General features: G+C 42.2%; 1 protein-coding gene across 13 annotated transcripts in view; it reads right to left on the bottom strand.

Moving 5' to 3' along the window:
• ELF1 (E74 like ETS transcription factor 1) overlaps nt 1-26,385 on the bottom strand; it is a 140,286-nt gene that overhangs the window by 13,209 nt on the left and 100,692 nt on the right. For 12 of the 13 annotated variants that reach the window (XM_075128772.1, XM_075128762.1, XM_048851406.2 and 9 more), the window contains 6 exons: nt 15,616-15,723; nt 14,794-14,958; nt 8,268-8,405; nt 6,167-6,250; nt 4,832-5,024; nt 2,692-3,162 (listed from right to left, as the gene is read on the bottom strand). In XM_075128772.1, the coding sequence (XP_074984873.1) occupies nt 2,692-3,162; nt 4,832-5,024; nt 6,167-6,250; nt 8,268-8,405; nt 14,794-14,958; nt 15,616-15,723 (1,159 nt within the window). The remainder of the gene's footprint in view (nt 1-2,691; nt 3,163-4,831; nt 5,025-6,166; nt 6,251-8,267; nt 8,406-14,793; nt 14,959-15,615; nt 15,724-26,385) is intronic. The other variant, XM_075128782.1, reaches the window with a different exon arrangement.

The raw sequence follows: 26,385 nt of genomic DNA, 5'->3' as shown, positions 1-26,385 counted from the left end.
ATAAACCACAGAAATGTTTCTACATTATGCGTAAAAAAAATAAAAACAGCTGCCCATCATTGTAATATGGGAGTCTAAGACAGAGTTTAAGGGCTCTGTTGTTTCATTTGAGCTTCATGCTAGTGTTACTGCTACTTCCTCCTTTTCTCCTTTAAAACTACTGCCCACAGTCCAGTTGTGAAATATTTTAAACACAACAGGATGTTGAAATAGCAACATGTAGTTTTGCAACTTTTGGATGCATTATTGTCTTTGCTTCCCTGCCCTCCTGATTAAATCTTGCAGATTGTTCAGGAAGTTTTTGCTAGGTAATCCTGAAATGGCTCAGTATGGGTATCCTTCTTACTCTACAAATCGCTGTACTGTTTCCCTATTAATGTTTCATAGCATTGTTCTCCTGACTTAGATGTCACTGCATGACCTCAGTCATTTATTTCTTCATCCATTTGCTTCCTCTATATTATCTGAGTCACTTTTTGAGACTGATGAATAATTAAATCCTTAGTTATCTCTGAAGTCATATTGTTATACAGCATTTAATGGCTTTGCAATTAGGCTTTAAAGCTCTTTGGTGTATGAAGGAATATTAAAAACACAGCACTAAGAGAGACTAACTTTAAATTGTCTCTCACTTTTATGCTAAATGTTAGTGTTTAATTCAGTTCAAAACTTCATCTTATATGGTATAAATAAACTTCCCTCAGAAGTTGCTTTGTCTTGTGGAAAGCAAGCAGCCATCTACTTTTTTTTAAATCTACTTTCATCAACTTTCTTTTTTAAATCCTGCCAAATTCTCCATGATTACATTTATCTAAACTTCTGGATCACATGTACCTTTTCTCTCCCTTAAGTACATTTTGAAATGGTTCTAACATACAAGCTTCACCGAAATTAAGAATGAAAAAGAGTGTTAAAATGGATAGCATCAACTTGAAAATCATAATTCTGTTTTTATTCACTAATTTTAAAGATAACTTATTAATATAACTGAAATATCAGAGAAAAATGTTTTTTAGATTTGTTTACTTTGTTCATTTGACAACCCTTTGGAGATAGTTTCACTAATTGCTGTTTCCCCTACATAGTCCATTGGCTAGTGAATTTCCCCTGATTTATGTGGGGTTTTCATATAGCAACATGGGAGAGAAAACATTTTATAATTACATTTCTTTTAGAACAATTAGCAGCGAGATTATGGATCATGTGTATTACCTAAAACTACGTTTATTCCAAGCAAACAATAAGTAACATAAAATCATTTTTCTGGTTTGAGACTATAGTCGTGGTCTGCCACTTCATATATACATATATGGAAAATCCACAGTTTTCTGACTATTCTCTGTGTCTCCTTAAAACTTCTTATTGACTCCTTTATATTCTATTAGTTTGTGGGGGCTGAACAGCCCAGCTGTAGACATCAGTGCTTAAAAACCTGGCTACTCTGCCACTCAGGATGCAGTCTCTCCTCCTTTTAGATCAGTGGTGATTTCATTATTGTTTACCTTTAAAAAATCCTTCTCTCAGCACAGAGAGATGAAAGAATAAAATCATCTTCTTGAAACTGAGAAATGGAGTTGTGATCAGATTAATGTTACTGATTTAAATTTGTCAGAGTTCCATGCTTCAGTCGCAGAGAATCATGTGGGTCTATTCATGCAAATCAGAATTTGATAAGATGCTTCTGAATAATGTTTTTAAGGGGGAGAGAAGAAAAAAGAGAGGGAAATAGCACTAGTGTCACTTAATGGTAAAATGTGGACTAAAGTGCTGGGGACGTTTCATAATATCGAATTTTAAACGAGAAAAAAATATATACACCCAACTCAATATTGTTCTTTTAAAGATTTTAAGTAAGACGGTTCCTTCCTTGCAACTCCAGAATTACAAAATAATCTTTCAGTGTGGTATAGCTCTAAGTGATTGTTCTTGAGGCATCTCTAGTCAATACACCACCAATGACTTGAAGGTGCAAAACAGTAACATAAAGGTACTTGATTAGTGTCTAACTTACCAGTTAAGGGCTGCACTGAAATGTGACTGTCTCCCCCAACATTAGTAAACACGTAAAAGTCTCAGAAGGCCATACTGATAACTATCTTTTATAAACAGAAGAGGTATGGAAGCATACTGGGTGCTGTTCCAACAATGACAGTGGGGTGCCACTTTAGTGCTTTGCCCTGTTATCTCTGTTAATAGGTGGAACAAAAAGAGGAAAGAGACGACACACTACAATTTATAAGGCGATGGGTATGTCAAGAATGAAATTAAATCCCAAGAAAATTCTTTTTAAAAAGTATTAATGTAAAACACACATTGTTTGGGTTAATGTTGAAAATGCTGAGTAAAAGCAGAATTAATAAACTTAACAGTGGCACAGGAACCAAATAAGAGAAATCAGTGTTGTCAAGAATGTTAACTTTTTTCTGCTTTCTTCTCAAAGTCCTAAAGATTCTTTGCTACTGTAATGCTGCAGAATTAAGATTTGCAATTTTCTTCCCTTTCCTAAATATAGTGTCTTAGCAGAGTACCCATTTTACAATGTAACAAAAAAACCAGACCAATTTATTGATCATTCACACTGTCTTCATATCACAATAACTGAATTAAGAGGAGAGCAATGTGGCAAAATAGAAAACAGCCACATTGGATCGTGAAAATGTTCATAAATCAACTTCCTTTACATTTTCTTACCTTATATTCTGAACAGAGGAATGTAATGTTTCATCCTGCATGTTACTAGCTACAGTTGCATGTCCTTCTGCGATGGATTGCACTGGCTGCATTACATGAACTGTCCGAAAAAGCTGAGTTGGATGTATTGGCTGTGCAGATTGCATTGTCCTCAAAACATCAGTTGTAAAACCAGGTATCTGCTGTTGTACAACTTCCACGGGGTCCTTAAGTTTAGTAGACTTAGAGTTCCCTGTTGTTTTTAGAACTGTGGTGGATCCTCCTCTTGTTCCTGTGTTAGAAGATGCTCTAGATCTGCCTGATTGGTTTCTATTAGTCACAGTTGTTGACAATAAAGAGGAATCTGAAGACTCGGTACTGGGACTCGGATCCTCATCATCTATGTAGATAAGATCTTTCGGCATTTCTTTAAACTGATACACCAAACGCTGACCTTCTACTTTAGCCAGTATACCTCTTTGGTAATAGTATCTGTTCAAAGCAGGCACATACATCAACAAGTTATATAGCATAATTGGCTATGAAAAAAGACAAATCATCATCAGCAATGAAGTGGAGGGGTTTTTGTTTATAAATCTAAATAACAATCATTGCCTACTGACATTTTCTGTTACCCTTCTTTATGCTCAAGGAGGGAGACATATTATATATCACTCAAAGCAACTTGCACTTCACGATACCAATATTATTATTTGTTTTATCACAATGCCTAGTGTTAAATGACACTTTGATAATCCTGGTAAAATGGCAATATCTTGCCTCAAATTTCCCATCTCTGTCAAATATTCAAATTCTTTCTTTACTATATAAAGTGCATAATATATAGACTATATAAAGAACTAAATTACATATCACTATAAGGTTCTTGTAGAGCAAAGGGGAGGGGATAGGGAAACATTACTTTCCATTGTGTTTACAAATTGACTTACAATAAAGGTGCAAAAATATAGAGGGTTGGGGTGGGGAGAGTGCTTTAAGCAAATTTTTTATTACAGTAGTGCTTAGAATCTCCAAACAATAGGGAAAATGTTTTAAAATTAGGCTTGCATCCATATATGGTTGTGCAATTGCTCACCTACTTTGCACAAACTTTTCTGTATGAGCAAGTTTCCAGTTTGCACAAGTACTCATATATGATTAAATCCTTTTCTAGTCATCTGTACATGCAAATTGGGGAAGTATGCACAGACCTGAATTCTGCTGGGGCAGAACACCCTCATAGCTTGGATTTGAAACTGGGTCATTTGGCACATATTAAAGTTAATACAATTAGTCCAAATAATTTGATGGTCATCTTTAAGTTTAGTTTACGGAAGTTTGTTGTAAAGGCTTGTCACTCAGACTTTTCAGTCTCCTGAAACTGCCTGTGCTTGGTCTTGAGGAAGTATTGGCTTCTCAAATCATCCTACATTATTAACTACTGTGGGAGATATATCAGTTACCAGTAATGCTTTGGGTAACTGACCATGGAAATGATTGTATTGAATTTATTAGTTTTACAATAGTTTTTACAATAGAAGTGAAGGTGCTTCATTTGCAATGGGCGTCACTAATTTTTTTAGGTTAGGGATGATTTACCTCTATTTCTTTAAATGTGCAAAGCATAAAAAACCACACTCCATGCAAGTTGTACAGCTTACTATACATAAATCAGATATTTTGCCTCTTCAGTAAAGTTGCATTCATTTAAAACAATCAATCCAATATTATCCATATTAAAGAAGTGTAAAAAAATCTAGACCCAATAAAAAAGAAAGCTCTGAATTTGCAGGATTTCTACAGAATTACATATACTTGCACTTTAAGCACTTTGTTAACCCCACAAAACAAATTTCTGCCAATAAAGCAGATTCGTCATTGGACATCAGTATATATCCTAATCTTTTTTTAATCTTCTACTGTATAGTTTGCTCTGTAGAAACTTCAAATTATGCTTTTAACTTTTAGATTTCTTTAGTCCTCCCCGCCACCTCTCCCTCCTTCCCCTGCGCCCCTGCCCTCAAAAAAAACAGCTTCATATTTCAAAAACTGGAGCTCATCTTAGGAAAAAGCCCTTCACAGATGTTAAACAGATTACAGCGAGCTTTCAATATATGAAAATGTTGTGACAAAAATAATCAACTATTAAACACTCACATACCTGAGAGCTCTGCCCATTGTTTCATAATTCATATCAGGTTTGTTTTTGTGCTTTCCCCACAATCTGGACACAGCCTTGGAATCTACCAGTTTAAAAATGCCCTTTTCTCTCTGAGTCCATTTGATATATTTGGGACACGTAGCTTTGTCCTGGAGCAGTGCTAAGAGAAACTCCCAAAGATAAATTGTATTTCCTAAAAGAAATAAATAAAGTCTTTCAGGAGATATAAACTCCCCCAAATGCACAGTTATATTAATTTCTTAACTTTTATTTAAGTCACAAATACAACAAAGCTCCAGGAACTGAGTGCCTGTTACTTTCTGAACAGACTGTAATTTTGGGTTGAGAATTCCTACACGTGACTATTCTTCCATTCCAACTGAATTATTTCTTAACAGAACATTATTATTTTGCCATCTTTGGCTCTGAATCAGCAAAGAACTCAAGTCCAGTCCTGTTCAGCAAAGCAGTTAAATATACACTAAATATACACTCTACTGACTGGGAATTAAGCAGGTGCTTAAGTACTTTGCTGAATTGGGGCCCGCAGGATGATTCTTCACAGGTTCAAGATATCCTTACTTTCATGTTTTAACAATTACATATAATATGTGCAGTAAATAATAGCTTATGCCATGCCAAACAAGAAAACAACTGAAGAATATTAGGATCCATTGGCAAAAACAGGATGATTCTGATGAATAGTTTGCTATAAAATAAAATGATTCATGCTATCAAATTATATTCTCTGTTAGCTGTTGGTTTTGATTTTATTAATGGGAGGTGGGCGAGAGTTGAGATAGCAGAAGAGGGATTATCAGGGAACTTTCTGTGACACCTTTCTTCTGGTGGCTTCACTTTTTTCTTAAACAAGAGGACTGCTCTTCCTGCCACCCAACTGTAAGCTTTGATTATCTCCTTATGCAGATTTAGAAACAGGCAGATGAAAAATGTTTCCAAATATCAGCTGTTGATGCAACAGCATCCCAAGAAACACTACTACAATGCAAAGCATCCCTCTAGACTTGACCTGAAACAGAGAAGCGTTTGTGGGGGGTTGAAGATCTCCCAAGATCCTGTTAATAAGCTGAAGAATGGATTATTCCTCCCAGGAACTGAGTATCTTCCAAAGGGATTTTCTGCACTTTTCCACCCTCTCCCTGCCTCCTCTCTGCTTTCATAGAAGGTGGCAACCATGTCTTCTGAGTGCGTGGCAACACAAGATTTATTTTTGCATACTGAGAAAGCTGGTAGGCTTCATTCTTATGTTACCCAGATTCAGTTTTCAATTTAAAACACTGAAGACAAACATTCTACTCAAACCATCACACTTACCCTTTCCATCTTTGTTTTTCTTTTTCACTGATATGTTTGGAGTTGTTGTAGGGGATTCAGGACGAGAAGATTTGGACTTTTTCCCTGAAATGAAACCACTATTACATAAATTTCAACATAAAAATGTGATCTGGAAAAGAACATTAACTCATTAAAATCTTTGTTTTTTTATATTTCCTCCCCATCTCAACACTTACATTTCTTCTTAATGGCCCATTCCTGTAAAGTGCTGAGCACAGTCAATGCTTATTGACGCTAATAGGTATTGAGGGCACTCCGCATAGCGCTGAGCAATGTAACTGTTCTTGCTTCAAAGATTTTACCTATTTTTCCAAAGCTAGATACATAAATTATATACTTCTGCTTTGAAATCTGTATATTTTTTTGTTCATTCTAGGGCACCTAAAGGCAATTAATAGTAGTTTAATTCATCTTTTTTAACTGTATTTTTTTTTAATTAAAAAGCTAGATAAAATACACAGCACTGTCTTGTCTAGCTAGCATCGAAACTTAATTTAGAGACAAAACAAGATTCTTTAGCTCTTTAATATACGAGAAGAAAGCTCCATTGATAGCCAATGTGAGGGAAACATTCATTTTCAATCCTAAATTCTCACACATTTGGCCTGCAGTGGCTAGAAATACAAAAAAGGAGGGTAGAAGCAGCTCCCTTTCATTGCCTTGCTGCCATCAAACAGGGAGTGACATTAATAGGTTCTGAAAAAGCATCACATCCTTTTTTAGCCAGAAATATGGTGGCTGTGTTTCAAGGCCCCATTGAAGAGTGGGAGGGAGGGAGGGAATAATTACAGCTCCTGACAAGAATGAAGAGCATTCCTTTGAAAAAATTAGAGATCAGCTATTCGAGTAGGATCAAAAATGAAAATCTCGCATATGTATTTCTTAACAAAATCCAGAATCTGTTTCTCTATTGCTCCCCATTCATTTAGATGTCAGTTTTTATAGCATTGTGTTTTGGTCCTGAACCCTCAAGACTGAGTTTTCTGACAAATACTAAGCAAATCAGGTATCCTAGTTACCCTTTGGCACTTTGGCAATGTCTAGACACAATGAGGATTTTATTTTACATATTATCTCTGCTCTGTTGAGAAGCAGCATAGTCCAGTGGACTACTCTACTACTAGTAGAGTAGTCCAGCTCTACTACTGACAACATGCATGACCTTGGGCAAGTCATTTCATGGTCCCTCTATTTACCCTCTGACCCTTTCCCAAAGAGTTGGTCTTGCCTGTGTAGCATGCAAGCAATCACCTGCACATTGCCTAGCACAACAGGGTCCATTCTTGGTTTGGCCTCTAAGTGCTACCATAATACAAATAATAAAATAACTCCGTTACAGAGTCAAGATTTTCTCATTGTGAGGAATTTTCATATTACTTCGTCATTAAACCTACTCACTTCTGGACTGACCTGTCAGTTTTATAGTACCAGAGCAATATCTTCAGGGTTCACATGCTCTGCAATTCAGCAAATGCTGCTCACTGAGGTTTTGTAGGAGCTGAGGAACTATGAGTTTTAGCCTATGAAATAGAACCTCATCCTTTACTGGTTGGTGAAGGCCATCTTGGCCTTCTGTTGGCCTGAAAAGTCAATATCCCCTTTGGCAGCGTGGGTAGGCAGGATACCAGCTGGGGTTTTTTGGAAGGCACTGCAAGGCCTCTGCTCAGGCAGCCATCTTTTGACACTGACAATCTTTCTAAGTATCTATATCTGCATGATCTTCCTTCTGGAAAAAGCTTTGTTGAAGCAACTGTGGTGAGGCAACTCTGGCAATGTTTGTTTTCTTCCCCCCATTCACTTAGGATTCAGGGCTGGTTATGGGGCAGAAACCGTACTGATCATGTTGGCCAAGGACGTCATCACAGCTATCAACAAAGGTAACTCTTTCAGTCATGGGTTCTTGACCTTGGGGTCACAACCACCCTTCATTTCTTTATGGCTAGATGCGGGGGGGGGGGTGAAGTCCTGAAATATTTCTGTTGTCACATGCGGTCAGTATATAACAAAGGTAGAGACCCTTTTGTTTAGATCTTTAATTTAACTGACCATGAGGGATTGCTGAAATGTCTGTGGTGCCTACCAGGGTTAGATGGAGTCATCTTGAATAGCTCAGCTACTTTTGTGCAAGAAGTCCTATAAGATTGTTTTGGGTGAAGGCTCTTCTGCCCTGAGGGCTCAGTCAGATGGGGTGCTGAAGGATTCCATCTTGTGTCCCTGCCTGTACGAAATGCATGCAAGCACATTGAGAAGGAGAGCGAGGAGACATAGACTGCAGTGCCTTTAATAAGCTGAGAATGCCAGTTCCACATCAACAGTGGTCTGACTTTGCCAGGAATTAATTAAATTAGGGCTTGAGTGAGAACTAGGTGGTTGAGGTTCAATCTAGTCAAGACTGAGGTAATGTCTGGTAGTTTAATGAAACAACCAGAAGAGCTGACCGTATCATATCATAGCACCTCTGATAGAGGGCAAATCTACAATTTGTTTAAACAGGTTAGCAATTTAGGGGGTCTCAGATCCTTGATTGCCCTAACAGTTTTAGCCAAGAGTGCTCCCTGCTGCGCTATGTCCTGTTCCCCACATCTACTGATGACAGGAAGGCTGCGGCCTTGAATTTTGGAAACAAACCTTGCTGCTAAAATAATCCATGCCTGTCTCATCTCAAGCCTAGACTATTGCAAGGCATTCTACTTGGACGTGACTATATCACAAGACCATCTGGAAACTGAACTTAGTACAGGACACGGGTCCTTGCTTAGTGAATGATATATCACACAGCACACATAACACTGGTACTCTGTAATCCAGCCAGGTGGAGTTTAAGATGCTGGTTTTAACCTATAAAGTACTAGTTTTCTGAACCACATTACTCCAAAATTGATGTCTGACATCATCAACATTGCAATCAGTGAAGACACTCAAGCCATCATTCCCCTGGTCAGTTTCCTAATGCATCCTCAGCTCTGGAGCATATGCCCCTCTAGTTCAACAGTCTGAATTTGTAAGTCTTCAAGGTATACTACAAAGCTTGATCAGATGTTGGGTAATTGATATTACTGTGTTTCTGTATAGGCAGTTCAGTATATATGTGTTATTTTTATTTTTGTAACTCTATTTTAACAGCTGAACAAGCACCTAGATCCAGCAAATTAATAAGAAATTTAAAACAAATTAAACTACAAATTCCATTCAATCAGTTTTAACAACAGATAGCCCAATGAAGCATGCTGCTTTCCCCATTTAGATGTTTATTTAGCTGGACAGATAGCTTACAGAGTCTGCTAAGCAGCCTGCTATCTACTGCAAACCATGTTGTGATAAATACACAAAAACACACAACTATCGGAAATTGAGACTATTAAAACTGCTGTGACAATCAGGCTTTCACAAAGAAGACAGAAACTAAGCTCTTTTCTCATTTTCTTAACAGAAACATTCTTCAAGGCAAACACTTCTCCAATAGCTTCCAGCAAAGAGTGCAGGGTATTTGTAATCTAATGCTAAATAAAACAGAGTACTTTTTTCAAATCTGTCTTAGGGCTTGGCTATACTTGCGAGTTAGAGCGCATTAAAGCAGCCCCTGGTGCCCTATCTCATGACGCATCCACACTGGCAAGGCATGTAGAGCGCACTGACTCCGCGGCTAGAGTGCTCCTGGTACTCCACCTTGGCGAGTGGAATAACGTTTGATGCGCCCCCGCTGGAGCGCCGCAGCACCAGTGTGGATGCCCTGGCCTGTTAGTGCGCTCTGATGAACCTCCAGAAGTGTCCCACAATGCCTGTTCTAGCCACTCTGGTCATCACTTTGAACTCTAGTATCCTGCCCTCAGGTGACCTGCCCTTTAAATTCTCTGGGAATTTTGAAAATCCCCTTCCTGTTTACTCAGTCAGGCGTGGAGTGCTCTCAGCGAATCTTTCCAGGTGACTATGCCTCCACGTGCCAGGCGATCCCCAGTGTGGAGCAATGGCGAGGTGCTGGACCTCATCAGTGTTTGGGGGGAGGAAGCTGTCCAGTCCCAGCTGCACTCCAGCCATAGGAATTACGATACCTACGGGCAGATATTACGGGACATGATGGAAAGGGGCCATGACCGGGATGCACTGCAGTGCAGGGTTAAAGTGAAGGAGCTGCAGAATGCCTACCGCAAAGCCCGTGAGGCAAACAGCCGCTCTGGTGCTGCCCCTGCGACCTGCTGTTTCTACAAAGAGCTAGACGCAATACTGGGGGGCGACCCCACCACCATTCCAAGTACCACCATGGACACTTCAGAGCCCAGTTCAACAAGGGAGGAGGAGGAGGAGGCAAGTGGAAGAGAGGGTGCTGAGGAGGAGGGAGACACCCCAGCATCCCTAGATGCATGCAGCCAGGAGCTGTTCTCAAGCCAGAAGGAAGGTAGTCAGTTGCCGTGGCAGATGCTTGTGGAAGGACAAACACCAGAGGAGGTTCCCGGTAAGTGGCTTTTATTTTGAGAATGAAGTTATTCGGTGCGGGCTCTTGGGGTAAGGAGGTTTAGGGCATGCATGCTTACATGTGAAATAGGGCACTGATGTGCTCTCTCACATCGCGGTAATCGGCCTCAGTGATCTCTTCAATGTCTCATCCAGAACCTGGGCAATGCGCTTGCGCAGATTTCTTGGGAGAGCCACTGTGGTCCTTGTCCCAGTCAGATTAACATGTCTGCGCCACTGTGCTGTGAGGGGCGGGGGGACCATTGCTGCACACAGGCAAGCTGCATATGAGCCAGGGCGGAAGCCGCATTGTATTAGAAGACCCTCCCTTGGTTTCAAGGTCACCCTCAGGAACGAGATATCTTCCAGGATGAACTCTTGTGGAAAATGTGGGGAGAGTATTCAGTATAGGGGCTCCCTGCAGCTGCTGGCTCTCCCCAAAGCACAGAAACCTAGAGGACGGTATGGCTGTGAAACAATCAGCCCCCCTTGACGCAGTACTTACTCACCATTTTGGGGCTCCCGTGGGTTATGTGCGCTCGCTTTGGGGCAGGCAAATTATGCTATTGTGTAGACTGTGCTTGCCCTTAAGTACGGGGGAATCATTGCTCTGTCTGGTGTGAACAATGCTGCCTCTATTAAGTGTTGCATTTTGCCTTTACAGATGTAACCTTGAGATCTCAGCCGTCCGTGTTATCACCGGCCGAAAGACTCCAATGAATTAGGAAGAGGTCATGTAAAAGCAAAGAAGACATGCTACATGAAGTCATGCAGCAGTCCCTTAACGAGAATCAAAAATTGCAGGAGTGGAGGGAGAGTGAAAGGAGGATCCGCCAGCAGAATGAGGAACACCGGCACAAAAGCGTGGAGCTCCAGCCGCAAAGCATGGAGCGGCTGATAAGCATCATGAAGCGCCAAGTGGACTCGAGCCAGGCACTCATAGCCATACAGGCGGAGCACTCCCGTGCCTACCCCCCCGTGCAGCCCTTGTCCCAAAACTCTTTCCCTTGTGCCCCCATGTCACATCCAATCCACTATCCCCAACATCCAGGTTCTTATCGCCACCAGCTGCCTCCAACACCTGTAGCTTCACCACCCAGCACTGAAAACTACGACCCTTACCCGCTGCACTCAACCCCATCACCATGCATTATAGCCATCCCGAAGTGCAACACTCATTGTACAGCACTCCAGACATGAAGGCTGAGTATGATAACAGGACATATGCAAATCTGTGATTGTACCATTCCCCACCCCACCCCCTTGCCCTTTCTGTTTCCCAAGCAGTTGTGTTTCTTTTCAATAAATGAATTTTTTGGCTTTGAAAACATTCTTTATGGTTTATTGCATAAAGTAAATGATACCTTAGCCCAGGAAAGAAACAGGCACTGCAAGTCAGTGTAGCAAACACAGATTCCTACTAACATTGGAACCACTGCATTTCACTCCCGTGCAGGGCACCAAACATTACTGGTGGCTTACAGCCTCAAATTGCTCTCTCAAGGCATCCCTAATCCTTGCAGCCCCATGCTGGGCCCCTCTAATAGCCCTGCTCTCTAGCTGTTCCAATCCATGCTTGAGTGAATCTTTAACCCTTCCCTTCACAAATGTTATGGAGCACGCGGATATAACCGCAGGGATGCTGTCATCCACCAGGTCCAGCTTCCCATACAGAGAGTGCCAGCAGCCCTTTAAACGGCCAAAAGCAAACTCCACAGTAATTCTGCATCGGCTCAGCCTGTTGCTGAACCGCTCCTTGCTGCTGTCAAGGTTCCCTGTGTAGGGTTTCATGAGCCATGGCATTAAAGGGTAAGCAGGGTCTTCAAGGATCACAATGGGCATTTCGACTTCCCGTATGGTGATCTTCTGGTCTGGGAAAAAAGTCCTGGCTTGCAGCTTCCTGAACACGCCAGTGTTCTGAAAGATGCATGTGTCATGAACCTTTCCAGGCCAGCCTGCGTTAATGTCAATGAAACGCGCATGGTGATCCACAAGCACCTGGAGAACCATAGAGAAATACCTCTTCTGATTAACGTACTTGGAGGCTAGGTGGGCTGGTGCAAGAATTGGAATATGCATCCCATCTATTGCCCCTCATGCACGTTACCCCGAGTCATGGTTCTTCTGAGCAGGATGTGATTAACAGCCCTGCAAACTTGCATCAACACGATTCCAACTGTCGATTTTCCCACTCCAAACTGGTTAGTGACTGATTGGTAGCTGTCTGGAGTTGCCAGCTTCCAGACAGCAATAGCCACCCGTTTTTCCACCATCAGGGCAGCTCTCAATCTCGTGTCCTTGTGCTGCAGGGTGGGGGCGAGCTCATCACACAGTCCCATGAAAGTGGCTTTTCTCATCCGAAAGTTCTGCAGCCACTGCTCATGATCCCAGACTTGATGGGATGTGATCCCACCACTCGGTGCTTGTTTCCCGAGCCCAAAAGTGGTGTTCCATGGTGGTGAGCATGACCGTGAATGCCACAAGCAATCTCATGTCATATACGTTACTTGAGTTGATATCATCGTCAGAGTCCTCACTGTCAGTTTGGATCTTAAGGAGTAACTCAACTGCCAAACGTGACGGGCTGGCGAGACTCGTCAGCATATTCCTCAGCAGTTCAGGCTCCATTCCCACAGACCAAAAGGGAAGACAGACCGCGCAGTATAAAAAACGTTGAAAGATGACACCAAGTGTGGACGGAAGCACAGGGATTGCTGGAATGCGAACCGATGCATCACAGGGCGTTGGAACAGGACCCAGAATGCCCCGTAACCCCCACCCTCTTCCCACAAGCCACACCGCCAGAATGGGAAAAGGTGCTCTGTGGGATAGCTGCCCATAATGCACCGCTCCCAGTGCCGCTGCAAGTGCCGCAATGTGGCCATGCCAGTGCACTTGTTGCTGTCAGTGTGGACACACTGCAGCGCTTTCCCTACTGCGCTCTCCGAAGGCTGGTTTAACTCAAAGCGCTCTACATCTGCAAGTGTAGCCATGCCCTTAGGTAAATGAACTAAATTAATAGTATAATGCTTGAGCTACTGAAGAAGCAACTACTATAACACTTAAATGACAAAGGCCTTACAACTTACAGTGTGGTTCTGCTTTGAAGAGTGTCTCTATAAAGATGGCATAACAAAGATCCACATTTTGTGGGGTATGATGATTCCATATTATCTATCCCAAGTACTTTTAGAATCTGAGCACATTTGCTCAGTTTATAAGTGTTCTGGAGTCACAGGGTCTGGTCTATAACCCAGCCTGTTACCAGTCTCCTGAAAGTGGCCTCTTTAGTATACCAGCGCTTAAGGACTCACACAGTTTCACAGTGGCAGGCCCGTGGCCTCCACGACTCCCAGACTGGGCCTTTGGCACCCACAATCCCAGTCTCTCTGTGTGGAGCCGTGTAGTGAATCCAGCCAACCAAGAGTCCTATGGGAGGCTATACTCTACCCAGGGCCCAATGCTCTCAGTGAGCACTTACAGTGACACAGGCGACCTTTTCAGAACACGGTAACCATTTATTACTATGGCACACTGAATCTGAAAGTTGTTAGGTTAGCACAGAGAGACAGAAGTTAAGCCATAGTCCATCTTGGTCAAACCAGTGCCACAATCAGATAGCCAATCTTTGATGTACTCAATCTCTGGCTCTCTCTTTCTCTTTGCTTTGTCTTCCCCAGTACAACCTCCTGAGCCCACCATTCTTCCAGTCACCTGACACTTTGTTCTCGATCGCAGTTCTCAAGTCCTGCCTGCTGGCAGGTGTTTGTTCATTTCTTGGGACATCATCTCTATCTTGCTGGATTTGAGTCAGTCTAAGCCAGCTCTTGCATGACTGTATTTATTCCCCCCAGACAGCAAGGCCACACACATACACACACCTCCTGCGCTGTTCCAGAAGCATTGTCAACCGAGGAACAATGCAACATACAAAGGGAAACTGAGGCTTCATAAAAATACTAGATAATTCTCACTTTGTCACAACAAATAAAAAGTACTTTTCCCGTACAGCTAGCTGAGTAAGCTTAGTTTTTGTCTTGATGCCCATATGTAGCTCCTACTAATGTTGAAGAGCTGCTATATATACACACAAGGAGAAGAAAGCATACCTCTAAGCACTTTCTATTCCAAACTCGCATATCCTGTGAACATCTTACCTTTCTTCTTCTTAGGCTGCTCAAGTTCTGGAGTGTCTGATGATTCAACATAAGAGTCTTGAACTTGGTGAACCTCTACAACCTCAGGGATCCCATCAAGTGTGACAGATACATGAGTAACAGGAGCAACAATAATTTCATCTTCAGATGTACCAAACATATTTGCTTAGGGAAAAAGAAGACTACATTATCAATGCTTTTTACAGAATTAAATAAACTTTTAAAAAACACTTCCAATTATAAGGGAAAATTTCAGTAGGTCAAGTACAGCCATAATAATGTACATAAAATTTATTATTATAATTAAGGTCTTCACAGCAGAATAGGTCAGCCCACAAATGAACAAGTCTGTTCATGTGGTTTGTACATGAGCACACATCATAACATAGTGTAGAATAATTTAATACTTGGAACAGAAGCGAAGGTTGTGATCACAACAGAACATGACATTTTCATTCATATCTAAGGTAACCTGCATTCATTCAGTTACTTTACCAACGTGAAATACAATACCCAATAACCACATAAATTGTAGCATTTCAGCATGATATTAGATTTAAAACCTCACACACACATCCTATTTTATTTCCCTTTCTTTCATGACCTCCAATGTCCAACTCTGAGACTGATCAGCCTATGCTTATGTGAGTCCCTAAGCTGACATGTTGCATGTTGAAGCTACCAACAAAGCCAGCAAGTCTCACCTACCCACACCTTTTTATATTATTTTTATACATATAGGAAAATCCACACTATATTGAATTTCTTCAGATTTGACTTATATTCTTCAATATAAATTTGATTTACTACTGTTAAACTCACTTATTCTTTTTTCATCCAACATAGGACCAGGGGAGTCCATATTGAGAAGTGCCTCAGCAGCTTCAATAGTTTCCATGGTTTCGTCTCCATTATGACAAGATGCTTCAACTGAAAGCAAGACAAAACAAATAATTTGTAACAAGGTGAAGCCTGGTCTGAAGCTTTACTAGATATTTGTTCCAATGCATTTTTTTTTAACCAGTATGTCATATCCACATTTAGCTACTACACACTATTTACAAGGGACATAATCATTGGGGAGGAAATACACATTAGAAGTATCTTCATATAGTTAAAGAACTACACTTTTAAAAACAGTTTTTATAAACTATGATATATTCCGCTCCAGCTTTGTCTATACCATCTTCACCCACTGATGAAGTATGTGCAATAAGTACTCCCCTGGCTATCAGCTCTGAAAAGAACTAGAGCCGTGGTTTTCAAACTTTTTTTCTGGTGATCCAGTTGAAGAAAATTGTTGATGCCCGTGACCCAACGGAGCTGGGGATGAAGGGTTTGGGGTGTGGGAGGGGGCTCTGGGCTGGGGCAGGGGTGCTGGAGGGGGTCAAGGCTCTAGGATGGGGTCAGGGATGAGGGGTTTGGTGTGCAGGAAGGGGCTCCAGGTTTGGGGGGGGCTCAGGGCTGGGGACTGGGGCATGGGGTTGGGATGTGGGCTTACCTTGGGCGATTCCCGGTCAGCGGCACAATGGGGGTGCTAAGGCAGACTTCCTGCCTATCCTGGCACCGCTGACCACCCTGCGCCCCGGAAGCGGCCAGCAGCAGGTTTGGCTCCTAGGTGGAGGCCCACCAGCAGCTCCGCGCAGCTCTTGCTCGCAGGTACCTCCCCGCCCCCCAGCTCCCATTGGCCAGGAACCGGTCAATGGGAGTGTGAAGCCGGTACTTCCGGGGTGCAGCATGGTGTAAGAACAGGCATGGACTAGCCTGCCATAGCTGGGCAGCACCGCCAATGGGACTTTTAATGGCCTGGTCGGCGGTACTGACCAGAGCTGCTGCAACCCAGTGCTTTACATTCCACGACTTGGTACCAGGTCGCAAACTGGGAGCACTCTGTATTGGAAGTGAACTGTAGGAATCATCTGTGTGCTCGGTGTATTGAGATATGGAAATATGCATCTTGTAGGTCGAGGGCTGAGAACCAGTACCCTCATTCCAGCGCCGGTATTATCATGCCCAACGTGACTATTCTGAATTTTTGGGAGCAGGTGAATTTGTTGGGTTGTCGCAGGTCTAGAATGGATCGCCATCCTCTGCTTTTCTTCTGGATCAAGAAATAGTCGGAGTAAAATCCCTTCCCTCTGTGTTGTCTTGGAACTCATTCCACTGCACCTAAGAGGAGTAGGTGAGTTACTTCTTCCCGAAGCAGGTGTTTGTGAGAGGGGTCGCTGAAGAGTGACGGGGAAGGGTGAAGAGTAGGGGGCCATAAAGTAAATGGGATGGAATAGCCCAACTGCACTATTTCCAGGATCCAGTGATCCTGTGTGATGTTTCGCCAAGCGTGGTGGAAGCAGTGGAGGCCATGGCCAAAAGGGCAAGTAGGTGCTGGTGGTAAGGAGTGGTCACTCAGACCTTTGACCAAGACTTCAAAATTGTGGTTTGTTGCCTGACGGGTGGGACACAGGTTGTTCCGACTGGGTTTTTCGACGTCTGTTAGGCTTGCCACGGGACCTCCCAGTATCATACTGCTTGGACTGTGCAGTTGTATTGCTTCAGGCAATAGCTCTGGTAAGGCTGGTATCTTTATCTCTTGGAAGGAGGGGTGTAGATCCCTAGTGTTGGGAGGGTAGCCCTGGAATCTTTCATCATGTGGAGGACTTCATTGGTTTTCCCAGAAAAAAGTTTGTCTTTGTCAAACAGTAAATCCTCCACTTTGGTCTGCAGCTTTTTAGGGATGCCAGATGAGGAGAGCCAGGCCATACGTACTACCACCGCAGTAGCTGTGGTGTGAGCTTCGGTGTCAGCCATGTCCAGAGATGCTTGAAGTACTATTCTGGATACTAGCTGTCCCTCTACAAGGACTGATTTAAAATCCGCTCTTCGGTCCTCTTTGATGTCGGAGGTAAATTCAAAAAGTTTGTTGTAATTATCAAAGTCATAGCTAGCGAGAAGAGTGGTATAGTTGGCAATTCTAAATTGGAAAGGAGAGGATGTGTAAACCTTGCGACCTAAGAGGTCAAGGCGTTTGAGGTCTTTTTCCTTGGGTGTGGACCGGTAATGAGGTTTTTTAGCCCTTTGGTTAGCTGCTTCAACCACGAGGGAGTTGGGCTGCGGGTGTGAGAATAAAAAGTCCATGCCCTTGGCTGGGACATAATATTTCCAGTCAGCCCTTTTACAGGTTGGCAGGATGGAGGTTGGTGTCTGACAGATAGTGTCAGTCGGTTCTAATATGGCATCGTTTATGGGGAGTGCAACTTTTGAGGATGCCGAAGGTTGGAGACTCTTCAAGAGTTTATGTTGATTCTCCTGTACTTCCTCCAATGGAATGTCCTGGCTGATTGCAACCCTCTTAAATAATTCCTGAAATTGCTTGAAGTCATCTGTCATAGTTGGTGGAGGTAGCATGACAGCTTCATCAGGCGAAGAAGAGGAGTTGCGTTTGGGCGACTCCATGTCAGATGCTGGCTCTTCCGCCACTTCCTCATGTGACTGCTCAAAGGCTCTAGCTGCGGATGGCATTGGCGATCCAGGTGGAGAGAGGATCTGTGCTCTATGGGGTGAGGAGGTGCAGGAGTAGTGGGCCTTCCAGGGTGCCCATGGGTCCCAAGACGCCCATTGCATGGGGTATGGTAGTTGAGGTCCCATCCATGGGGGAACAAACCATGGGAATTGGGGTTGGTCCTTGTGATGCACATTCCTGTGAGGTGGTCTTTGTTGTGATGGAGGAGGGTCGGGTGGAGAAAAGACTGTGTCTCTGTGGTCATCGTCATTGCTGTCTGTGAAGACAAAGCATTCAGCAGGAGAGGGTGGCTGGATCAAGAGTGAGCCCTCCGTACTGAGCAGAGGCGAATCTGGCACCAGGGCCACTGAGATGTCTTAATGTGTTAGAAATTGTGTCTGTGCCAGAGGGTGCGGCACCGAGAATTTAGAGTCAGAAGCCATTGGTTTAAGCAGTTTGTCTTTGGTCTTGGCTGGGGCCGGTGGTCCAATGATGGCACTGTCAGCCAGTGCCGGATGGTGTGTCAGTACTGGTGGAGTCGCCAGTGGCAACAGCATTGTTGTTGCTGGGCCTATGTGCGCAGATGGCACCGAAGCCAGTGTGGGTGCCAGGGCCTTTGGTGCTGGCCGTTACATGGTCTTAACTCCTTACTTTTCTGCACTATATGCCCGGTGCCAGGAACATCGCAGGTGCTGATCCTTAAGGCAGTTGGCACCGCTGGCAAGGCCCTCGCTGGGGACTGTTTCTTTTTGCCCGTTTCCCTGTGTGGGGAGGTCAAGGCTCTCTTCCTCTTCTTGTGGGAAGGTGGAGCTGTGCTCTTGGTCGGTTCCGACCTGGTTGGAGAGCAGCTAGGAGAGGGTTTTGTTCTGCCTGTCTCCAAATCAGGTTGGAGGGATTTCTCCATAAGAATCTCCTTTAAATGGACACCACTCGAAGATCATCATCTTGTTCTAGTGACTTATTACTGTTTAATTTATCACTTTGTTCCAAATCTTCCTCTAATTACACCTGAATCTGGGACAGTTCCTCAGATTTGTCACTTAAAAATAATGGCTCAGGTTTGAGAATCTCCCTCACATCCTCAGCTGTGAAGACCAATGCAAAGAACTCATTTAGTTTCTCTGCAATGGCCTTATCGTCCTTGAGTGCTCCTTTCGCATCTCGATCATCCAGCAGCCCCACTGGTTGTTTAGCAGACTTCCTGCTTCTGATGTACTTTTAAAACATTTTGTTATTACTTTTTGAGTCTTTGGCTAGCTAGATGATCGAGATGCTAAAGGAGCACTCAAGGATGATAAGGCCATTGCGAAGAAACTAAATGAATTCTTTGCATCTGTCTTCACAGTTGAGGATTATATTTTTACACTTCACTTGCCAGATTTTATGCTCTTTTCTATTTTCCTCAGTAGGATTTAACTTCCACTTTTAAAAGGATGCCTTTTTGCCTCTTACTGCTTCTTTTACTTTGTTGTTTAGCCACGGTGGCACTTCTTTGGTTCTCTTATTATGTTTTTTAATTTGGGGTATACATTTAAGTTGAACCTCTATTATGGTGTCTTAAAAAAAGTTTCCATGGCTTCTGTCTTTTCTTATATCTTCCAAAGTTCAATGACTTTATTCCATGAGGCAGGATGACCTCATTCTGTTCTTCCCTTTCTGTGGGTTTCCCATCCCCCTGTATGTAAATGAGTTGCCATTGTTTTGATTCCACCATGCTTTAATTTACATAGGAGACAGGTAAATAGCTCCCTTCTCTCAGCGGGAGAGAAGATGTTTTTCCCTGTTTAGCCAAAGACTTTAAAGCATATCATCATTAAATATCCATATTTCCACATATAGTGTTAATGACATTTTAGAAGAGACTTCACTCTATACACTTTAATAATAAAGTAAAATTGTATACAGTCAGTTGATTCAATTGCTTATCACTTGAGGTTCAGCCCCCGTCTTTACAGACCAGTACATCTTTTAAATGAATTCTGCTGATGGTTACCCACCCCCTCCAAAGTAACGTTTATTCAAGCTGTGAGAAAGGCAACCTAGAGTTTGGTGGTGAAGGAAGCTCTACACTCTTTCTTCCCCCCTTTGTTATCTTACTAGCTTTGATTATCTATTATGTAGAAATGGACCTTTATTGCCTTTGCCTGAAGACTGGGCTGGTTAGAGAATCAAATATATGTTTCTTTGTCTAAAGCAGACAACTCCCAACTCCCCCGGTTTAAATACACTTTAATCATAATTCCATCTTATATCCATTACTCATTAATGCACATCACATACATACATCACGCAAGAATATTAATGATCAGTGAGATAGTAGTTTTCAAATATACATCAGAAGACAAATTTTGTACAAAGATTATTACAATAGTGCATAGGGTGTAAATATAGGAGTGCTTAGGGTCACAAAATTACCCTGCTATCCACCTCCACTAAGTTCACCTCCACTAAGGGCAGACAGCAAGACGTTCCACCCAGTCACAGCTTCCAAAAGAGAGCATAGGTAGTCTTGAGACATAGTTTAATCCTAGACCATTCAGAGCTTTTGAAATTATAACCACACCTTGATTTGTATGCCTCAGGAGCAGGGTGAGAACCAGTGCAATATAGAATTAAATAAGCAATGCCAAAACAGATTTTTAAACAAATTTGGTTAATGGCATATCTACTACTACTGACCGGTGACTTGGCAGGAACTAGTTCTCGTAAGCATGGCCATCATAGACTTCAGTCACCAATTGAAAAATAAAGGGGCTGAATGTTTACACACATATGTGTGACCGCGCACACAGATAATTGTCTAACCTCTCCACGGGTCTTGAAATCACAAATCAATAAGAGCTTTGCCACCTGAAACAGTTTTGGGCTCCATGAAGTTCAGGCTCTGATCTGGTGGGCCCACCTCACACAATTCACTGAAGTCAATGAAAGAGAATTTGAAATTGCAGGCCCTCAACCACAATGTTCACAGGAAGCCTGAGCAGAGCACTAGTATTCAATCTAATGTAAAAACAAAAAGTTTGACTGCATCACTTGAACAAGAAAAATACTAATAAGTAGTGAGGAAACAAACAGACGTTTAAAAAGTAAGATAAATCTAACTAGCAGGGGAAAAAGTAGGAAGAAACAATTAATTTGAGGGTCTGACTAAACCCATAATGCAAAGTTTATTGCAATTTTGCCCTCTTACACTGCAAACCAAGGGACTGGAAAAATAACTCAGCTGCTTACAGATCACTAATGAAAGCAGCTTTGCAAGACAGTACCTGCCCAGGAATAGAATTTATTTTGACAGTCAAGTATATTATCAATAGTTTTTTAATGATCATTGTGGTAGAAAGCTCATTTGGTGCTTGATCTGATAAAATTTCATAACAATTTTGCAACACTCAACTGGAATAATTTGGATAATTTAATGTTATCTTTTAGGAACTACTGCCTATTGGATGGGGTCTATAGCAAAGGCTTAATTAATCCTCTACTTCCAAACTCAGACCTGTACTGGGGAATTCTCTTACATTCTTCTTCCCACTTCCCGGATTTGTCAAAGTGATAAAATATTTGCATTAGTATTTCCCTCCCCAGGGCCCCAAACAGCCCTTACTTTTTCAGTTCTGTAATTAACCTCATTCACACTTTTCCTCCACTTTTACTTGGATGCGGTAATCAGTAAATATCACTAAAAGAAGGGGGAAAATAGGCAACACAATACATAAGTACAAGAAAAACTCTTTTCTTCCATAAAAGCAAAATATCTGAAAGTATTTGAAAGTAGCAGCATTTATACTATTATTTGTATTGCAGTAGCACCAAATGGCCCTAGTTCCATTGTGCTAGGCACTGTACAATCACATAACAAAAAAAGATGATCCTTACTCAAAATGTTTACAATCCAAGTGGCAATACTATTGCAACACAGATCACTCAAAAATACTGATGTAATCACTTGCTCTTCAGTTCTTAAAATATATTTTAATTGAGTTTTCAATTTTTAGCTACCACTATATTGAAAAAAAAAAACACTCCACAGTGATAGAGTCATCCTAAATATTATAACTACCATGAACATAAGTTCCAAAAAGCAGCTTTTGCCAGCTTACCTGACAGGGTTCACATGGAAACAGTCCTTAAGCACAGTGAGTGTGCTGCAACTCAGTGGGAAAGGGACTTGTGTTGGAAGAACGTGGTCTCCATTGTAAGGGTCAGATCCCCAGCTGGTGTAAAATGGTCAAAGCTCCTTTGAGTTCAGTGGAGCCACAACAATTTATACCTATGATTCCTATATTCTTATCAATACATTCTGAGGAGGAAAGATTTATTTCTTCCTGGATAATAGTTTATTCTTGTGCATCGAAGCAACAGTCATAGCAGAAAGTATATCGATGTCTCCTACTAACTGAACATTTTAATCTTGAATCCTAGTAAGGTGAATTCTCTATTAGGACCTCCAAAAGGCAGAAAGGTCATAGCTGTGTTTTCTGTGTAGTGGTACAGCATAAAATTTATGAAACTGAAGAATAAAACAATTGTTTACTCTAGAGGCTTTACACTAGATCACTCTGTAGACAGAAAAGCCTACCCATAGAGTTATAGGAACTGTCATACTTCTAAAAAACTAGCTACCCTCATTTTAGTGGAGTTACTGTTGATTTACTTTAGTGTAAGTTAAAGGAGAATACTAATATACTGCATAGGTATAAAAGTGAATTTTAAATCACCTGTAACTTAAAATATATTTCAGACTTTTCTTGAAACTGTTCCTCAGTAAGGACTAGCCACATGTGATGTTTAGTACTTAAGGGTTCAAGCTTTGTTGTTTTTATGATCAAAAAAGTCTTAGGGAGAAGTCTAGTTTTTAAAATGGGAGCATTGACCACAACTGCCTAATACAAAAAATGGCTAAATAGAATATGCACAAACTTTCAAAGTAAAATAATATGCTTCTGTGTTAACACCGAACATACAAAGTTAAAACCCAGAGGAATATGTCAGGGAAAGTAAAAAGCAACTGAAAAACAGACCAAGTTGTTACTTAAATGAGATCAGGAGTTCTGAAACTGGGGGTCGTGTCCCCTCAAGGGGTCACAAGGTTATTACATGGGGGGTTGCGAGCCGTCTATCTCAACCCCCAAACCATCCTTTGCCTCCAGCTTTTAGAATAGTGTTAAATATAAAAAAATGTGTTTTTAATTTATAAGGACATCACACTCAGAGGTTTGCTGTGTGAAAGGAGTCATGAAGGCAAAAGTTTGAGAACCACTCAATTAGATGCTTGCATTTCACACCCAGGCTACTGAAACGTGCGGAACATGGTTTGTCCTTCTTAACACTTGCAGTTACACGGTGCTGGGCACCAATACAGCTGCTCCCGTTGCTGACACCTGTCAGCAATAGGTAGATTATTGCTAGTGTGGAAAATACAGCAATGAAGGATAATGCAGGGTCAGGAGGGAGCAGGGACACACACACACACACACGCTGACCCCAGAGCAGGACAGAGCAGGAATTCCCCCGCGCAGGTCAGTGTTCCTTGAAGCCTGCTATCTGCTGTAACTAACCAATCCAGTGGGGAAGGCTATGGCCGCTTCCTCGGCCAAGCCCTGTCCCAGCACTACCCTGGGGCAGGGGACCTGGCTGCAGCTAAGCACAGAGCTAGTATAGCCTGTAAGGGCGGGTGGAGGCAAGGGGTAACCTCCCTACAGTACCCCAAGAGGGAAGGAGGTAGGAGCAGGGAAGCTCCCGCCCGGCGCTGCAGAGCTCACTAGTCCCAGGAGCTGGGGCATGAGGAATAGTTTGCAGTTCTGTCCTCCTGCGAGGAAGGGAAAAGTATGAAACCAACTCCCAAGGTGAGCCCAGTCTCAGCCCTCCTCCACCGCCTTTCCTGCTGGGACTGCTGCAGGGGTCCCAAGAGCACTTCCACCCCCGCAATCCTCACTACTTAGCCCGAAAACCCCCGCTCCCTGGGTCGTCTCCCCTGGAAGCAGTAACGGGCCAGGAAGGCACTACCGCTGACAAGAGTGAACAGAGTTTGGAGCTGGTAAGGTTGCTGAATCTTATATAACATTCTCACGCTGTCAGACACAGTCATATTGCTGGGAAAGAAACTCCCTAATTCAGGGTCAAGAAGGAGCAGGATTTCCCCCCCCCCCCGACCTGCCCCACATGTCATACCCCAAAGATCCCTGTTTGATCATTGTGTCCTGAGGACCGGTGTTGCACAGAACACAATCTGGTAAGACAGTTATCAAATTGCAAATAGAGTCATTTATTCTAGGAGTAAAACTACCAAACGTACAACAAATCCAAAATGAGATTTTTTTTGAGGGAATTCTGAGCTTTGTACCCTCTGCATTACAAACAAAACTCAAGTACTGTAGTCATTTCCACTGAGCCAAATAAACAATTTGCGTAGTAGCTAGTGTCTTGTGAACAGAGAAATAACAAGTTAGCTAACCTCTACTTAAATTCAATAATCTGCTCAGCATCATACTACTTTTGCCTTTAAGGCAGACAAGAGTACTTGAAATACAATGAATGGTATTAACAACTATGCTAGAACTTCTCCCATTCTATCAGTTAAATGGACTGCCTGTTTTCGCTCAGTCTGGGGAGGCACTATCATAGCCTCATATAGTATTTATTACCTCTCATTAATAATTGAATGAGCAATAAATGTTTACATAAATGTTCACATCAACAGTTTCATGAATATTAGTGCAGATACATATTCACACACAAATATTAATTAAGTATGGATCCACACAAACATTCACAGCCATTTTAAATGCTCTTTGTGAGTTTAGGAGTCAACCATTTAGGAAGAAAACCACTAGATGACCAATTACACAGTGTGAATAACTCATACAAATAGCAAGGACTTAAAGCAACAGTACTGCCCTCTACTCTGGGTTCCAGCCCAGGGACCCTAATGGTAGCAGCTGTTGGTGGCTTTCCCTTCACCACAGACACTGCTTTGATTCCCTGGGCCACTTCCCCCATGGTTCCTTTTTCCTAGCTTCACCCTTATCTCAGGATTCAACAATGCTTCTTCTCCTCCAGCTCCTTTCACCTCAGCCTCCTCGAGGGCACTGGAAGGAGAGCTTTTAAACAGTATAAGTGGGACCTTGATTGGTTCCAGCCATCTCTATTAGCCTAACAGCCTTAACTGGTTAATTGGCGTCAGGTGTCTTAATTGGCCTGGAGTAGCCTTTGTTTGGCTATCCAGGGAACAAGGGCCTGCTCATTCTGAAGGCTGATATACCTGCCTTCCAGCACTCTTATATTCTTCGAATCTGTCACAGCACATACATCCCCTACAAACAGTTTGATGGCAGAACGAAGAACAAACTCATTTCACTTGTAACCTAAAATATTTTAGGACAGGTCTTCAATATTTAGCAATATTAGACTATGACTATAGAAACAAGGTTCAAAACCATGTTCCGATTGGTAGATTAGGCTTTTAAAGTGATGTTATTGGCATTCACCAAGTCCTCAAGATACATGTCTGGGACCTCACCACTGAAAGAAGAAAAAGAAACAGGCACTACTCATACCTTAATCTAAATTCCAGCAAGACATCCACCCCCTCTGTGCCTCACAGATACATGCTGAAGGATTACTTTGCATGACTGGTATACTCAATATCTTCCTGTAAGATTTGAGCTACCTGTCCTGTTGCAAATAACCCTTTCGCTTAAAAGACCGACATTTGTTTTCTCTGTTGCTTTCTGAGCTATTCTTTTCTGGCATAATTCTATATAGAACCTCTGTGTTTTCAAAGTGAGGTATTGTTAGTGCTCCAGACTGACTTCGTAGATTTCTAAGCATATACTTATACCAGTAAGCCACACTGGCTTAAGCATTTCAAGGCTATTAGTGCATTCTCAGGTGGATAAAGGCATTCAGAAGTATATATATGCCAAAAGGCTAATCACATCGTGCCACAGACTATTGCTTTTATCTAAAAACTTCCAAACAAAGCCCAAGAACCCAGCCGTAAGAAGGAACAAAAACTTTACAAAAATAAAAAGCACGAAGAAAAATTTCAACGCTGCTTTGAGTGAAACCTTCCAACTAGAGCCCTATGCAGATAC

Source organism: Caretta caretta, chromosome 1 (assembly GCF_965140235.1).
Source record: "Caretta caretta isolate rCarCar2 chromosome 1, rCarCar1.hap1, whole genome shotgun sequence".
NCBI classification, from domain to species: Eukaryota; Metazoa; Chordata; order Testudines; family Cheloniidae; genus Caretta; species Caretta caretta.
The sequence above is the reverse complement of the archived record's forward strand: the minus strand, read 5'-3'. Positions and strand labels throughout refer to the sequence as shown.